This window comes from Antechinus flavipes, chromosome 3 (genome assembly GCF_016432865.1).
Source record: "Antechinus flavipes isolate AdamAnt ecotype Samford, QLD, Australia chromosome 3, AdamAnt_v2, whole genome shotgun sequence".
Lineage (NCBI taxonomy): Eukaryota > Metazoa > Chordata > Mammalia > Dasyuromorphia > Dasyuridae > Antechinus > Antechinus flavipes.
In genome coordinates, this window is record NC_067400.1 from 423,358,458 (window position 1) to 423,377,463 (window position 19,006).

The 19,006-nt window shown below is 36.2% G+C and overlaps 1 protein-coding gene across 2 annotated transcripts in view; it reads right to left on the reverse strand.

The window, feature by feature from the left end:
- The window catches only part of CERS6 (ceramide synthase 6), a 291,619-nt gene extending 276,043 nt beyond the window's left edge, over positions 1 to 15,576 (reverse strand). The window contains exon 1 of one of the 2 annotated variants that reach the window (XM_051986225.1): positions 15,186 to 15,576. In XM_051986225.1, the coding sequence (XP_051842185.1) occupies positions 15,186 to 15,355 (170 nt within the window). In that variant the 5' untranslated portion in view covers positions 15,356 to 15,576. The remainder of the gene's footprint in view (positions 1 to 15,185) is intronic. The other variant, XM_051986224.1, reaches the window with a different exon arrangement.
- Between the last annotated feature and the right edge of the window lie 3,430 nt (positions 15,577 to 19,006).

Genomic DNA, 19,006 nt, shown 5'->3' on the forward strand with positions numbered 1-19,006 from the left:
CATTTCCATTCTGTACCTTAAAATAATTTTATGTGTATTTCCACTGTCAATTAGTCAATAAATATTTATTACTATGCATCAGGCACTGAGCTAAGCACTGGGAATACAAAGAAAGACAAAAGACAGTCCCTGTCCTCAAGTAGCTCAAAGTCTAATGGTAAAACCACATGTAAATAACTATTTACAAACAAGTAATATACAGGATGAATTGGAAATAAAACAAAGGAAAAGTCCTAATTTTTTAAATATTCTTTACCACATTAATGGAAATAAATGCCTACAACTTAAAACCCAAGGTAGAATTAAAAGAAAAATATATAAGGCTTCATAATAATTTTAAAAGAGTATTTTTCTTTCTTTGTAATTTATTGAGGAGTGGATAAAATTATTTTATATGAATGTAATGAAATATTACTACATAAGAAGAAACAATGACTGAAGACTACACAGACTCATGGGAAGAAATATGAATTGGTACAAAGTCAAGTAAACAGGACCAGAACAGCAATGTTCTCAATAACTGTAATCAACTACTTGTGCACATGTAGAGGTGAGAGATTTATTTGGCTAAAATCCTTCATAATATAGAGTAGTGTTATGGGCCAGAACTCTGAACTTGAAACAAAGGATTCTCACAAGGTGCTAAATCAGTGGAATTGATAGAGACAATGATTGTTTAGCATGGGGCTTAACAGTTCCCTAGTTTAGTACATGTACTTAGTACTTACTATAGTTCTACAAAATTCACACCTTTGATTAGAGAGGATATAAGCTCGAACAAACTCAGCCAGACTCAAAACTGGAAGACAGAGACCGTGGTGGCAGTCCTCCTGCCTTCCCCACAGAAACCAAGACACATTCAGGAGGACCTCAAGAAGCTGGCAGAGTCAAAGAACACAAAGGACTGGCAGAGGAGCTCAAACTCCCGGAACCAAGGAGAGAGATAGGCCTCTTAGAAAGCTAACTGGGCCCCAGAAAAGGAGAAGACTTGGAAAGAGACAATAAAGAATTTGGACTTTAACCCCTGGCTGTACTTGTGGTGATTACTGAACTGAAACGAAGGCTGCTCCCAGAGACCCCAAGAACACCGAAATAGAGAACATTACAGAATAGCATGAAACAAAATTGTAAAATTAAGTAGAAGTCAGATGGTGGAAGACTTGTAATGGCAAGCTAAGAAATTTGTATCCTATTCTATAAGCAATGGTGAGCCATTGGAGCTTCTTGAGCAGAGAAGTGACATCATCAGACATGCACTGTAGGAAGATTATTGTGGTATCTATGCCCCAGAGGAAGTATCATTTGGAGAAGGAAAAGGCAAAAGGCAGAGATATAAATTTAGCTTTTACAGCAGTCCAGGTACGAAGTGATGAGGTCCTAAGCAGGGTTCTTGTTACATAAACAAGGAAGAAGACAAATATGAGGGATGTTACAAATTATAATTCATAAAATTCGGCAACTAATTGAGTAGAGAGCAGCAGGAGGGAGAGGGTAAGTAAAGCTGGATTTTTGAAAGTACAGTATTATCCTCAACAGAAATAAGGGGAAACTAAGAAGTTCTGTTTTGTATATGTTGAACTTGGGATGCCTGTGGAACACCAAACAGAAAATATTCAACAGGCAGTTGTCTGGATCATGTAATGGGTTCAGGAGGAATCAATTCTGAGTATGTAAATTTTGCTGTTATTATTATAAGGATGACATCTGAATTCATGAAAATTAAGGAGATACTCCTAGAATATACTGCAACATATCTAACATACATAGGACTGCTTGCCATCTAGGGGAGGGGTGGGAGGGAGGAGAAAAATCGGAACAGAAACGAGTGCAAGGGATAATGTTGTAAAAAAATTACCCTGGCATGGATTCTGTCAATATAAAGTTATTATTAAATAAAATAAAATAATTTTTTTAAAAAAAGAAAAAAAAAGAAGAAAATTAAGGAGATACTCAAGAGAAATAGAAACAGATAATTTAAATAGAAAGAGAAGAGAGGCCAACACTTGCCCTTAGAAACACTCATGTTAAAGGAGTGAAAATATATGATGATTTAGCTAGGGAAAATAAGATGGGATGATCAGACAGATATTTAGGAAAACATGGACAAATGGTCATAACAGAAGTTAAAACTTAGGAAACTTTCTAGATCAATAGTAGAGACTAGAAGTCAACTGTAGCAAAAGCTGTTGAAAAGCCAAAGAGGAAAAGGTTTAAGAAAAAAGCAGTTAATTTTAGAAATTAAAGGTTCAGAGTAACATTAAAGAAATCAGCTTTTTACTGATTAATTACAATTAAATCCTTCATACAATTAAATACAATTGGAAGCCAGACTGTAAGGGATTAAAAAATAAATGATCATTGAGAAAGTAGAAACATCCAGTAGAGATGATTCTTTTTGAGTCTGCAAATAAAAGGAAAGAGATATAGGATGATAACTTAATATGTAAACATTTTTAAAGTATGGGCAGGAATGATTAATGGGGAAAACCACTATAGGAGGATTAGTGGGGAAAACCACTATAGGAGATAAGAGGGAAAGGTTTTGGCTTTATCAAAAGAGAAAAGTCAACTCTTCCTCAGAGATAGGAGTAAAAGATAAAATAGCCAGAGATGAAGAAAAATTTTAAGATATAGGACAAAGAGCTCACAACAGACAGCCTCTTTTTTCAGTGAACTAAAAGATCAGGACATCTGCTGATAAATTGGTACAAGACATGCAGAAGGTTTGAGGAAAGAAGTTTTTGAAAAACTGCTGAGAGGGACCAACAAAGTGATGGATACAGAAAAAAAAATTATGGATGTATTAGCTAACCACAGGGTCAAGGCTATAAAGGAAAGAAAGTAAGATAAGAGCAGAGGTGACAGGCTAGGAAGGAGAGAAGTACTAAATGGTTATGATGAGGAAGAAGACTAGGTATATGAACTGTGAGAATGAAAGACAGTTGGCAGAAGGGAAGATTATTAATACTGTGGTAAATTTCAAAGTTCTAATTCATAGAAGCAGCACCATTACGGGAGAGAATAAAATCTAAGACAAAACCTGTATGGAAACCAGCACATTGAAGCAAAAATTATTCAGATTAGGTAATATAGACAAAATGAATCTCAAAAGAACTGAGATCCCTGAGTGGCAATGATAGAGGGAGGGCTGGAAGTGTTTTAGATCAATGGTAATTCCAACTCCTGGCATAGTGGATAGAAGTTATAGGAAATTAGGGAAGTAGGGATACAGGATCTTTAGTAGGGAGGAGGTTTCTAGGAGCACCAAAGGCTCAAGAAAGACCCCATAAAAGCCAGCCTCCTGGCCTGGAAAATGACTTTTACTTGAAAGACTGAGCTCCCTACACATCATCATGAAGTAGATACATAAAAAAGAATGATGGGACAGAAAAAAAATTCAAAAAAATCAATAAGTATTTAAGCAACTACTATGTGTCAGACACTGGAATAACAGTTATGAGATAGCAGCAATAGCATCTTAACTTAAAGACAGTCTGAGAATATATCATAGCAAATAATACGAATTGACTTTCATAATTTAATACCCAGTAGATACCCACCAAGTGTAAGGCATTGGGAATATTTTTTAAAGGGCAAGGAAACAGTTTTGGTCTTCAAAGAGCTTATAGTCTATTGACAGATTCAACATTTAAACTAATAAATAAATACAAAATAATTTGAGGGAAGAGAGAGCACTGACAGCTGTGAAGAGTAAGAAAGGTTTCATATAAAGACAAGGTTTTGAGTTATCTCTGTGTCTCCCAATCCAACCTTTCCATAGGTAGCAAACTGATATACCTGGAAGATATCTGACTCTATAGTTCTACCATCCCAAAAGTTCCAGTGACTGATTACTAATAAGGAACACAATCACATACAGACTCCTCTATTGACCATATAAAATCCTTTAAATTGCAATTCAAGACAACCTCTATAAACTTATTGCATGTGAAGCCCCTTCATACCATATATGTTCCAGCCAAATTAGTCGCTTTATCATTCCTTCACATAATCCTTCACATTCATGTCTTTACATAGCATATACTCCATTCCTAGAATTATGTATTTCATCTTCACATCCACCTCTTGGTATCTTTAGTTTTTCTTCAAGGTGCAGTCCAAGAATTCTTTCTTTATCCCCAATCAGAGTGAATGCCAGAGTCATGCTGACATTATTTAGAATATGAGAGGTAGCAAAAATTCACATGTAGAGAGCCAGTTTCAGAATTGGTTTCAAATTCCAATTCTGACATATTACTGATTGTGTGACACCAGGCAAATGGGCTAATCTTTCAATGCCTCCAGGCAACAAGTTGCAAAACAGCTACTAAATTGAATTGATCAAGGGTGTTGTCACCATGTAGTTTCCTTCATTGATTACATCTAATCAATGGAAGTTTGCACCAAAATCTTGCTTACTTATTGGTAGGGTGTTTTCTTCAAGCAGAATATAATTTCCTTGAGAAAAACAATTCCCAGGTTGTTTCATTTTTGTCTCCTTATATCTAGCATGCTGTCACTTGTTTAGTCATTTTCAATTCTTTCAAGCCCTCGTTTGAGATTTTTTTGGCAAAGATACTAGAGTGATTCACCATTTCCTTCTCCAGCTCATTTTACATATGAGGAACTGAAACAAATAGAGTTAAGTGACTTGTCCAAGGTCCATAGCTAGTAGATATCTGGGGCAGATTTTAATTCATGAAGATGAGTTCCTGATTACAAGCTCAGTGTTTTATTCACAGTGTCACCTAATTGTCTACCATCCTCTGCATAGTAAGTATTTAAATGCTAATTGAATGAATGAATGAAAACTGAGTTGTAAAATGAAATTATCTCTAAGCTCTATCCCTGCCCCCCCAAAAAGAGAAACCTATTCAGATAATTCTTTCTACACATTCTAAGTTCCAAACAAATCAAACTATTTTCTGCCACTAAATGTGAACTGTATCCTAATTCTTCTAAAACCCTGCTCACAGTTTGACTTGATGGGTCTCACTGTCTTTAACTGCTGAGGGTCCAGCTGAAATGCCACCTCCTCTAGAAATTGGTATTCCAAACATAAGACAAATAGATGGTAAAGTAGGTAGAGCGATGGGCCTGGAGTCAGGGGTACCTCGGCTCAAATCTTATTTTAGTTATTTACTAGCTGCATGATACTGGGCAAATCTCAATTATTATACTGTTTCACAATTTATGTAATCAATATCATAATACTGATATCCTCTGACCCTACTAGACTGGAAGCACCACAAAGGCAGTAGCTATTCCTAATATAAACTTCATAAATCTCCCAAGGCCTAGCAAATGTAAACAGCAAATGCTTAACAAAAGCTCTGTTAAATCTGTAAAAATGATTTTCCTGAACATGTTACATAGGAAGCCATTTTATACAGTGAGTGAACACCAAGACAAATAGCCTTTTCTAGCATTATTCAAAGAGTATCTATAATATGAATCTGCTAATGCTAATGTTGCCCTACAATAGTATTCAAGTGAAATCATTTGCAAATGTCTGTTTTAAATTTCTCTAAATCACATAAAAATTAAACTTCTATTGAATATTGTCATATTTTTCATTAAACTAATGGTAAAGGTGAACCAATCTGTTTTTCTGAGTCCTAATAATAAGTGGCAGATAAAGGCTTGTAATAGAAGTACCAATGGTCTCAGCTACTCTGAATCTGTCATTAATACCATTTTATCCTATCAGCCTGATTAGCATAAATGGATTGTATACTGGAATCTTTATACCTTAATTACCTAGATATTACAAAAATATGAAATGTGATTTCCTAAAAGGTAATGTACTATTGCAACACAGAGCAATTTTCTATTAGCAATTGCATACTACAATATTCATAAGTAGACATTTAAGTATATTTGTTCAAGTCTCTTACTGAAAAAGGCAGCTAAAATGCTTAGTGTATCAAGCAGTGTATATTTTGTTCTTGCCCTCTCTCTCCTCTTCTACCATCTCTACTGCAATTCTAAAAAGTAGTTACTCTTCTCCCAATCTCCAACACTATTATCTATTATCTTTTTTAAATGCATTATTGCTCTTTCTTCTCTAATTCATTTTTAGAATATTGTTACTTAATTCCATTTAGATCCACATCTCTTATATCTATTTCCTTGATTGATTATTTTATTTCATTGTCAAGTGATAAAGTAAAGATACTTACCTACTTACCCCACCAAAAAAAAAAAAAAAAAATTAAAACCCAAACACAAGAGGGCTAGAATATTTGTTCATGACACAAAAAATGTCAAAATCAGAAAAGGAAACCAGCGATTTTCGGTGAAGTCATGTTTCAGTAACTCAGATAGAAACAGAAATAGTATGGCACAGCTAGTGGTTAGGTCGGTTTCCAAAAGGTCTGTGAGTCAGGAGTCTAGACTTTTTTTCTTGAGGTCTGATGATGACTCTTTCTGTGACCCCTTTGTAAAAATAATCACATTCTTTGTGCTTTTTTTTTTTTACTCCTCTTATTCTTCCTTTCCCCAAGACTTTCATTCTTTTTCTCTTTCTATCTCACTCTCTAAACATAAAATCATCTACAATCTAATGCATTATCTCCAAAACATCCCATGCATCCTATTTAGAATCCACGGGACTCACATCTCTGATGAGAAATAACTTGAAATAGAAAGGCTCATAGAGAAACAGTATAGACATGTGACTAGAGCAAGATGACAAACAAAGAGCATTTCTGTAAGAGGGGAAACAAAAGCTATCAAAAAACCAAACCACCAAATGACAACAAAGAGCCAAAGCAATGCCCTAGAATTAAGACCCTTGACCAAATTGACAAGAGTTTTATTAAGTCAACAAGCATTTTTTAAACATTCACCATGTGCCTAGTCTGGTGCTAAGCTCTGAGAATAAAAATGCAGGCAGAAAGATAGTTCCTGCCTTTAAGGAGCTAACTAGATGCTAATGGGAAAGACAACATCAAAGAAATTGAAAAGATTGAGAGAAGAGGAAAGTACCTAGTAATTAAAATTAATAATGATTTTACCTCATCATTCTCTTGCAAAGAAAAACAACTTCATCTCTGAAAATATTATTGCAAAAGATTTCTGTAAGAGAAAGATTATTGGGAGGGGGTGAATTAAATGGTAAATTGTCTTTTAAGTTGTCTTTCTTTTCCCTATCCCTTTTCCTGCCCTACCCCCCCAAAAAAAAAATTGGTTATGATGAGTTACTAAGGTTTTAGGAACCTCAACTTCCTCATCTAGTAGGCAAGAGAAATAAAATAAATAATCTCAAAAGTCCCTTAGGGGTCTAAAAATCAATTGATTGCCAAAATTATTATCAATAATATTTCTTTACAAGCATTTGTATTAATAGTAGTTCATATTTATATAGAACTTTAAATTTTAAAGTGCTTTGCAGTATATAAAAAAAAGTTTATGCAGTCTTAATGGAAGAGTTTTTTTTTTTTTTTTTTAAGGAAATTCAAATAAATCATGGCTTTAAGGATACCCTCGTGAATATCAAGGGAGTGCAATGATTAGAGACAAATGCCCTGGGCTACCTAGCCTCACTATTTATGGCATGTTTTCTGGCAAATTACATTTCTCTGAGCTTGTTTGTTACTTTTTAAAAAAGGAATAATAATATTTGTATGGTACACCACATAGGGTTGTTATGGAGAAGAGACAAATTAAGTGATATATGGAAAGACAAAATAAATGTCATTTGTTGTAAACAACATTTGTTTACAACAAATGACATTTATTTTGTCTTTCCATATATCATATATTTAAAAATATAAGGAAATCATGGACAAATATATAAAGAAAATATATAAAGAAAACTGTGGACATAAGAACTAAAAAGAATGTTAAAGTGATGAAGGGAAAGCAATGAAAAATTTCAAACTACCACATTTGTGAGAAAGTTTGTATTATCTGTGGAAATTTTGTTGCTTTTGCTTGATGAGAAGTGGGAGGGTGGGGAGAAAGACTGTAAATATGCACAACATGTAAATGGATTTTAAAATAGCAATTTAACCATCTCTATTCAGAGAAAGAACTATGGAGTCTGAATGCAGATCAAAGCATACTATTTTTACTTTTTTATTTATTTTCTTTGTCTTTCCTATGATTTTTTTCCTTTTATTCTGATTCTCCTTTCACAACATGACTAATATGAAAGTGTGTTTAACATGATTGTAGATGTATAACCTTCCTCAGTTGCTTAATGTCTTGGGGAAAGGGAAGGGAAAGGAGGGAGGAAATTTGGAACTCAAAATCTTATAAAAATTAATGTTGAAAATTATTTTACATGTAATTGGAAAATAAAATACTATTAAGTGAAAAAATAGCAAATTTTTTTTTAATTTCTTGTGTGAGTCAGATCCTACTAAATGTTTAAGGCCATTTTGAGGATCACAGAATCATCGATTTAAAAATAAAAGGGAACTTAGAAGTTTTCAAGTCCAACCACTTCATTTGGTGGAAACTAAGGCCAGTATAGGTGGGGCAACTGGGTGGCGAAATGGATAGATAGAATGACAGGGCTGGAATCAGGAAGACAGTTCAAATGTCTACAAACATTAGCTGTGTGACCCTGGGGAAGTCACTTAACCCTGTTTGTCTCAATTTCTTCATCTGTAAGATGAGTTGGAGAAGGAAAGGCAAACCACTCCAGAATCTTTGCCAAGAAAACTTCAAATAGAGGTCATAAAGTCAGACATGACTGAAATGACTGAACAAAAAATAATATTTGTGTGACATTGGGCAAGTCACTTAACCTCAATTGCCTCAAATAAAAAAATAAAATAAAAACTGAACAGCTTCAATATTAAATTTTTCGGAGATTTAACAGCCTGGAAGCCTAGAAGAGATTGTAGGTCACCTTGTATGACTCACCTGGGAAAAACTTAACTCCATGCTTCTGGCACATTTCTGATCCCTTCAGAAGCATTAAAATAATTCTAGATATCATTATGTTTTAAGGTATACATTATTTCTAAAAACAATCTCTCATTTGGAAGAGTTATAAATAATTTCTTTTATAACCATTTTGCTGCTCAGTCATTTTAGTCACAGCTGACTCTGCAACTCCATTTGGAATTATTTTTGGCAGAGACATTGAATAGCTTACCATTTCCTTCATCAGTTCTTTTTACAGATTAGGAAACTGAGGTAAACAGGATTAAGTGATTTGTATAGGGTCACATGGATAATAAGTTCCTCACTCTATCCACTCTGCCATTTAGTTGCCTTTTATAACTATATCTTTGATGGTTATCCAAACTACTGTTTTAGGTAATATTCATTCAGATAGATAATATGCCATTCATCTAATTAGCCACCTTATTACAAACTAGCTAACAACCCTCCATGCATCAAAGGAAAACCTGCTGATTTTTTTTTAATATTGCCTACACTTTAAATAAACAGAAGACACTGTCTGCTCCTAGGTTGATTTTCAGCAAAAGTTACCTGCATCTGCTTTTTTCCTAAACCTGTCAGAAACATACAGTGATGTTTCTTTTTTTTTTTTCTTTTTTTTTTTTTTTTTTTTTGCTGCAAACCCCTTCTGACCATGAATATTAGTTTATAGTGTATAGCAAGGAGGTATCTAGCTATACCTTTAATCTTTATCATGTCATCATTTCATGAGCTAATCAGGCACATTTACCAAGATTGATCTTCAGTCCAGGGTATTACTAAATAAGAAAATATTCCATGCAAATTGCACTGAAGCCATTTTTAAATAAAATGGAATGATACCTCCTCACCCCCATCCTTTTTAAATCAATAATAAGTAATCAATTAACATCTCACAGAGGGCACTGAGAAGAACAAAGCTTTCAGAAGAAAAAGAAAGCATCAAGGAAATAAAGGCAGTATAATAATATCCAGAAGCCCTTGTGACTACAGTGAGGATCAGCCTGAATTGAGGTTACTCTCTTCCTGTATTTGAAGCTCCTGAATAGTTTTTGAGGAATCAGAAACTTAGTAAGAAGTTAATAGGTAGACATTCACCCTCTTAGTTGAATAAGGAGGAAAAAAAGTCCTAACTTTGAATGACAATAAATTACATGGGTGATCTACTAGTCAATTTGATACGAACTCATCATTGACTAAAGAGAAACCTAAAAGGGATGATGGACTAGGAAGAAGATAGGGAAAAGCTAGCGTTATTCAAATATTTCACTTATTTTTTAGTTAATTTAAATCTTCATTACCCCATTTAAAGTGCGCTTGGCACAGATATTGAAATGGTTTGCCACTTCCTTCTCTAGCTCATTTTACAGATGAACTGAGGCAAATAGGTGTAAATGACTGATTCAGAGTTACACAGCTAATAAGTGGCTGAAGTGGGATTTGAATTCAGGAAGAAGAATCTTCCTGACTTCAAGCTGGGCCCTCTATCCAATGCACTACGTGACTAGAGCTAGGTGTCCCTCTTACCTAGTTATCAAAGTAGTTTAGACAAAGGCTAAGGAGGTAGGAGGTGTAAAGAAATTAGAGAGAAATATTATAAGATAAAAACTCTTATTTGGTGATAGTTCAGGAATACTGTAGTTTTTCTATAGCTTGCTAAGGGCTTGCCAAATTGATTTCATTTACCTAAAACAAAGTAACATAAAGGTATATCTGAAAAACAAAAGTAACAAATTATTGGCCAACATATTCCTGTTGAAAATTCTCACAATCAAATGACTCTCATTTATGAGCAACTTCTGGCATTTAAACTGAGTATCATGAAATAACAGGTAGTAATTTTTTTTTGAGAAAGGATTAATTCCAATGTTTGAAATATACAGATTTGGAAAGTGTTAAGGGCCAGTGTACTCTAGCCTGTTCTTAGAAATTAGGAAATTATTTCTTAAATCAAGCGTTTTAAAAAAAGACAAACTCTGTAACTTACTTTAAGTCATACAGTTAATTAGTGAGTCTTACCCAGAATCCAGGTTCTCTGACTTCCAATCCTATGAATGCTCTTTCCATGCTGCTTCCTCATCCCTAAATTCATACAGGTGAAAATATACTTGTTTGGGCATGTACTTTCTACTCCCTGTAAGTTAAGGAAGTGCTTTTTCCAAGAAGTAACTTTTGTAGTTCTTGAAATCACTATTATAGATATTTAAACTTCATGATATAATAGAAATGAGAGGCAGCATGGCATAGTACAGGATTCTTAACATTTTTTGTTTCTATGATACATGTGTTTCATGGTATCATAGGCAATCTTTCAAAGTCTATGTACTTCTCAGAATGCTTTAAAATAAAATAAAATACAAAGGATTGCAAAAACAATCAATTATATTAATACATAGTTATCCAAAAAAATTAAGCCTTAATCACAGACCCTAGTCTAAGATCATTTATGTAGTGGAGTGCTGCTTTAGAAGACCTGAATCCAAATCCCATCTTGACATATACTGGCTGTATATGCCAGTCAAGTCCCCTTGCTTCTCAGTGCTCTGAGAAATTGTTTATAAATAAATAAATAAATAAATATAAAATCTGTTCAATGCCTTCTATGTTTCAGGCACTCTCCTAAGCCCAGGTGATACAAAAAAGATTTTTAAAAAATACCTAAGCTCAAGGAGCTTACAATCTAATAAGGGAGACAACATGCTAACAAATTTAGACAAAGCAAGTTATATATAGGATAAACAGGAAACAATTTTTAAAAGAAAAGTACTAGAATTGAAAGGGTTTAGGAAGGTCTTCCTGTAGAAGGTGGGATTTTAGTTGGGACCTAAAGAAAGCCAGGGGGAGTCAATAATCAAGTGGAGGAGATCAGACTGGCATTGTTAGACAGAAGCTTCCTTATGATAAATAAATTACAGTTCTATCCCCTATCCCTATTCCAATACTACAATAATTGTGGTGGTATCAGAGGCAAAATTCAGATAGATGCTAAATTCTCATGATTCTCTTTCCCTTAGAATGGTGATCCTAAACAACCAAGCATTATCTATGGATTCACATGATTGACAATCACATATTGTTATTGTGAAGTCAAAAATATAACATATTTTTGTAAATTTCAATTTTATTCTAGAAGGAACCATATAATTTCAAGAACTAGACACCTCAATCTCATGCAAATAGTATGCATTTACCAACAATGACTTCTCATCAGTCCCTTCATCTGTACTGGAAATCAACTGTACCATATTAAATCAGTTTCATAAAGGTTGTTCCCAAGCTGCCAAGCATGAGGTTATTCAGAGATTCTGTTAAAATTCATTGACTGTACATGGTTCCATTTTTAACTATCCTGCTGTGCCTACATATTGTAGCACATATGGCTACATAAAGATACCATGTCCAGGCCAGATACCTTTACTCTCAATCCTGTAATGGCAAAGAGTCAAAAATGTCAAAGTAGAATTAAAGAATGAGGAAAATGTGCTATCAGAAAATATTACTTAAATTGAACTTCATATACTTATATTACAAAGAGAAGAAACCTACTTTATCTACTATGTTCTGGGCACTAATCTTTAGAAAGAACCATGAAATCATTTGTGTTTATATGTATACACATGTATGTGCATGCATAAGTATAATCTGCTTTCAAAATACAATATATAAAATTTATTATTTAAATATGCTAAATTATATGTCAATTATTGCTATTATAAAAGGATTCAAATCAGATTCCTTAAAGTAGTATACTTTAAGAAATACATTTAAAATAACTTTCAACTTGCAAAAGAAAAGATTCATATACAAATTTATAAGGATATATTGATTATATAATTGTGAATTGTAACTATATTAACAATAGTGACTAATTTAACTATATCAGTTGAACAAAGCAGGCTACTACTGAAATTAAAGTTATGAGTCTGAGTATGGTAAAGGTAAGCTGAAAGAGGTACTCATCTAGAGTCACAGATTTCATGAATAATTCCCCATCTATTTATTCTGCCAATAGATGCCCTTCATCACTAAAAGAAGCCAGAAAAATAGTATGAATATGGCTTCAATGCAAACCTATCACCACTCCTAGAAAAACAAGTTAAGTACAAATCTTACAAATTGTGAGTCAGTTATCTTTTTTTTTCATGGACAGAATTCATGAATATTGTCATCTTCATAATTTAGGCCATATATGATAAGTCTTTGATTTCTAAGCAGACCATTTAATGTCATACATGTTTTTAAAACAGCTAAAAAAGAAGTCCAACTGCCTATCTACATGTCAATATGATCCAATTTCTGTGACTGATGGGTGAAAACAGCTGTCTCCTTTGTAAGTTACACATTAAATCTTGAATTTGTGCTTTAAAATAAATAACATGTTCACGAAGAGGAAAAATGAATTTTGAGTGTTCAACTTACCCAGATGTCAAAAATGAATTGCCTTTAAGGACAAGACTTGTTTCCATCCTGTTTTTTTTTTTTTTTTTAAGCTACTTTTTTTGTTCTTCACATAGTGAACAGTCTGGAATCAGTACAGAGAAGAAGCCAAGAACATGCAGATGTCTCCACTCAAGTCATTTTGCTGGCAAGCTTTTGTTCTCCAAGAAATAAAAGCACACATCTTTTTACAATTGGAGTAGCTGACTACTCAGATGTAAGCACATTGCTGCTATGACAAACCTTGATTATCCAGGAGTCTCTTCTAAAGATCACTAAGGTGAGCATACATTCATCTTGTCAATAAATATTAGACTTTTGAAGTCATAATCAATAAATTGTAACTACAGCTACTTTCCCCAGATATATTTAAGTATCTATTATGGACTGAGTATGTATATTTCATATTTTTTAATAGAAAATATTCAATTCCTTTATTTGCACAATTGTCTCAGTTCTCATATTATGCACCATTTTGCCCATTTAAAAAGACAAATTACAACCATCACATCAAGAGATTTTTCATGGAAAACACAATTTTGAATTAACAAATTTTGTCATCCTAAATAATTTTTTCAAAGTATCAGAAAACCATGACAAAGCTTTCTTTTTTATAAAGGGTCAAAAAACTCAAAGAAGAATCCCAATTGCTTCACTACCCTGTGACTTAAGAAATTAAAATCTTTCTCTGTAGTCTTTTGGAAAAACACCTCTATGGGTCCATTAAAAAAATCTTAGGAAAAAGCATCATCTGGAAAATTTACTTTGAAAGTAAAAACGAAAAACATGAAACAGGTTTTAGGTTTGGTTTGATAAAATACAAATAAAAATGCACACAAATTCTCCCAACATGAAAATAAATTTTGTTTCGATTTTAGTTCAAAATAATTACCGCAATCAAACCAAACTATCTGAAAATTCAGTATTACTAAGTCAGTTACTTGTTTTAAGAATCCTGTCTCAAAATTGGTCCGCAGTGTTGAAGACCTCCAAAATCAGTCACTACTTATCACACATGGAAATATATTTAAATATTTAAAATTCAGGCACTTTGGGTGATAGATATTACTACCGAGAAGCCAAGTGGAGACAAAAGACAAGGAAAAAATAGGGAAAGGGGGATTGAGGGGAGCAAGTTCATAAAATCAACACCAAGAGCCAATGATTTGAAGTGTCTTTCTTCCCATCTGTTAGTCCCGCTCTATTAGAATTAGACGTGTAGTAGCCAAGCATTCCCAATGAAATTCCGCCTCCTAGTGCTACAGTGGAAGCAACATACTCTGTGCCCTGGTTGGGCAGGAGGGGGAACAGTGAGAACCTATCCGAGCTAAGTCCAATATATCCCCATCAGCAGCTTTTCACCTTTTGTTCCCTGCTCTCCAAGGAGAGAGGGTAGCAGTACCAAGAAGATCCAAAGATAACAACCTGCACTTCCGTTAGGAAGTCGAGTCCCTTCTTTGGCATCCTTGGATCAAAGAAATGATGAGCAGGAAAGAACCTCTCCTCCTTTAAATCGGAACGCAGCAGAGTGTCCACTCTCCTGCTTCTTTCTACACAAAGGCTCCGGGATGCCAGGGTCACTGGGTGACAGGCAGCGAGAAAGAGGAAGATGCCTCGCGCTACAGAGTCTGGCTAAGGACAGCAGCTGCACCACGCTGTGTGCTAGAGAGCGGGCGCCTGGGAGAGTGTGTGTCTGTGTTTGTGTGTGTGTGTAAGAGACAAGGAGAGAGATAGAGGGAAACGGAGAAAGAGGCACAGGGAGGCAGAGGCGCATGTGTATGTGTGTGGTTGTGTGTGTGCGTGTGTGTGTGTAGGGGGAGGGGAGAAAGCCGTCCAACCCTTCTTACCTTTCAAAGACTAGCCTGACCATGAAGATGAAGAAGGCCAACGGAAAGGCCAGATAGAGATCTTCAGCCTGAGGGAAGGTGGCTTCTTCTGTGTTCTTCAGATCTGCCCAGGTGACATTGTGGGGCAGCCAGAACCTCTCGTTCCAGAACCAGGCTAAGATCCCTGCCATCTTGCTTTGTCCAGCCTTGTCCTGCAGATTTCACTGCAGCGGCCGGGTTCCTTGCAATGTGCTGAGGGTGGAGGAGGGCGGGGATGCAGTTGGGTCTATGCCCTAGAGCCTGTGCAGCCGGGACCGCGTCTACTCCTCGGCTGCCTCTGCCACCGCAGCTGCTGCTGCTGCTGCTGGTGCTGGCGATGGCTCGGGCTCCTTCTGAGCCCTGGCTTTCCTCTCTCTCTGGCCGCGCTGGGGAAAGGGGCCGCCTCGCCTGTCACATGGCAGCCCGGGCTGCTAGTTCTGATTGGCTCTTTTTGCCGTCAACCAGCCCCACACACGCGGACCCACGGATGCTCCCCCACACCCTTGAGAGAAGGCGCTACCGTGGCGCTGTGGGGTGCAGCGGGCACTGCACCGTATCCCTAGGGCAGGCGACAGATCGGCTCCCGCCCGCCACTCCTCCAGCACTGGGGAACTGAGCGTGTTACCTGACTTAGATCCCAAAAAGCTATCCTGGCCAGTGTGCATGCTCGCACATGCTCAGTGCAAGGACTGCTACCCCATTGGAGTTCCAGAATGAGAACTCTATACTTTCCCCAAATTAGCCGTGACCGCTAAAGGGACTGACGGGATGCGGAGGTACTCTGAGACTAGAATTCATTCTTGGGCTGGAGATAGGCGCAAAACAGGAGAAGGCTGATGCAGAGAGGAAAGAGCAATCTACTTGAAATAAGAAAACAGAACTAGTGTCCTCTGGAAAAAATGGAGTTCCTCTCGCCCCCGCATTCCACTTCTTGTTCTTTTTCACCACCCCTCACCCAGACTTCTTGTTTCTTAAGTTTGATGCTTTAAGTTCACATGCTCCAAAAAAACGCTGTTTTCGAGAATGATGACGCCAGCATTTTGTACCCACTCAGAAGCTAGTGAGTTCTCAGATCCAAATTCTGGCTTCCTGCCCTCATGGATAACTTCATCAATTCTATCTTTAAAAGTTAGGGCATGAAGGACAGCGACAATAAGTGGGAAGAAAGCCTAGTGTAGAAAGAGCACTGAATTATAGAATGCGAGGACCTGGTTTCAAATCCCAGTTGGGCAAGGTTACTTAGGGCATTATCTTGGAGTCTCCGAAGACCTGGATTCAAATCCTACCTCAAACATTTATTAGTTCTGCCATCCTGGGTTTAACTTAACCCTTAACTTCTCCATCTCATTTTTTCATCTGCAAAATCTCAAAAATGAAAAATCTGCAAAAACAGGAGTTAGCCTCTAAGTAACATCATTGGTGGGGACTGGAGATATTGTCAGAGTCCAAGAATACCTTCCTCACTCCCAGGAATCCTGGAGTAAGAGAGGAAAAGGTAAAATGTAATATACCTGGCCTTCTGGGAACCGATCTTACATCAGTTATAAACACACACTTCCCTTCGTGGACACTACTGCAACTAAACCAGGCGACTAATGACTCTTTAAATTTTATTTCCCTCTACTTTTGTGTATCTGAATATATGGGCTTCCAAACCTGAAATGGAGGCCATTTACATTTCAGCCTGTTGAAAATTTTCCCTATACTGAAGACCCAGCCAAGGAATCATCTTCTCCTACTATAAATCTATGAGCCTCTCCTTTCTCTTTTTCCTTCAAACATATACAGAAGGATTTGAAACTTGTGCTGTAAATCTAATGAAATATCTTGTATACAAAAAGCTTCCCCAAGACACTGGGAAAATACAAAGGAAAAAAAAAGTCTCTTCTGAAGGAATGAAAAAGGCTTTATTATAAGATCCTGCAAGTCTTTGGATGTCAGTGTCCACCTCTCTCAAATAACAGGATAGAGGTAGAAGTGAATGGAACCTCAGGGGCCATTTTGCCCAAAATTCTGATTCTACATTAAGGATCCTAGAAATCTGAGAAGTTAAGGAATTTGGCAACAAGTCCTTGGAATTAGGATTTGAACCCAGTTCCTAGGTGGGTCCACAGTGGGTAAAGTACTGAGCTTGGAGTCAGAACCTCTTCCTGAGTTCAAATCTGGCCTCAGACATTTATTAGCTCTATGGTCCTGGGCAAGTCACTTAACCCTGTTTGCCTCAGTTCTTCTTCTATAAAATGAGCAGGAGAAAGAGGGAAATGGCAAAACACTTTTAGTATCTTTGCTAAGAAAAGCCCAAAATGGGGTCACAGAAAGTTTGACTCAACTGAACAACAACCTATGTTCCAGGGTCCATTCCTACTGTGATGCAGGTTAAACTAGAAAATTGAGATACTTTATATGTTTAAATCCATACAAACAGCTGAAATGCAAATTAGAATGAAATATGCATAGAAGAAGTTGAACAGACATATCCATGAGAAATTTCACTTGAGTCACTTAAAGCTTTGGAAATTTGGAGAATAGTTGTTGGGGAAGATGACTCCTTCATTGGGTCTTCAAAAAGGGAAAATTTTTAACGGGCTGAAATGTAGATGGAGTCCATTTCAGGTTTGGAAGTACATATGCAGATGTAGGAAAGCAGAGGGAAATAAGATTGAAGACTTATTAGTAGCCTAGTTTACCTGGAATACAGTGTGCATGAAGGGAAGTATTCATTCTGATGTAACATTGGTACCCAGAACTGGAAGGCCAGGTATATTACATTTCACCCCTTCCTCCAGGATTCTTGTGTATTTTTAAGATCTGATAATGGTGTTAGACCATTAGACCATTAGACCCCTGCACCCCAGTTCCATTTAATCCTTAACTTAGCTTTTAGAAAGGAATATTTTCTTCAAGAAGAATAATCACAAATATGCAAATTTATTCCCCTAACATGTGGGGTTTAATCCTCCTCCCACCCCTTGAATTATCTCATACTCTGGAAAGGGAGAAATAATTAGTTTAATAGATTAACTTGGTTTTTATTTATGACAGTTCCAGTTCCAAGTCCAAAACTCTCTCTGGACTTGGCACCTAAGCACCATGGTCTCTAAAGGGTTCCCTGTCAAGCAGGTTATGATATTTCAGCTTGAGCTACCATGATTTACACCTACCTAAAAACAGAACAAATGGAACAGAACAGAAAGAAATATTGTCCAACCACAAAATCTGAACGAAGAAAAGTTATGCTCCTCTTCCTGCTTTAGTTCATGGTACTTGTGTTGTGGGTGATCTCTGATCTTCACCCTCTGGAAACAAAAGAAAAATGCGCAGGAATAAGAGAGTTACCGTTCCAATCTGAAAGTTTTAAAATATGCAACTTTTTCCAGCTATACATCCAAACCCACATGGCTTGAAAACATGGAGAAGAATATTTCCAAGTTAGGAGATCTGGGCATGTTCCAGGTCCAAGAGCTCGTGACTTTGATAACTAAATGTTATACTGAAGGAGATGAAAGGTGCATTAAAGCTAAAAGTCTAACCATGGCACTAGCATCTCATTCAAAAGCACTGAAAGGAGTCTTATTAAAAGTGTCTTTGATTACCCATTCAACTACACAATGTCTAAACTCTGTAATTGGTCTAGGAAAACTTCAGGGGAAAAGGTGGTTTTTAAGAACTCTTCAAATAATGGAGCCTGTTGGTCAATGGAAAAAGGATGTTCTACAGAAGGCCAGTACAAAGTCAGATATTTCTGTGGTACCAACATTGGCAATGATGTTAATTCAGAATCTCAAAGAAGTCAAATCACAATG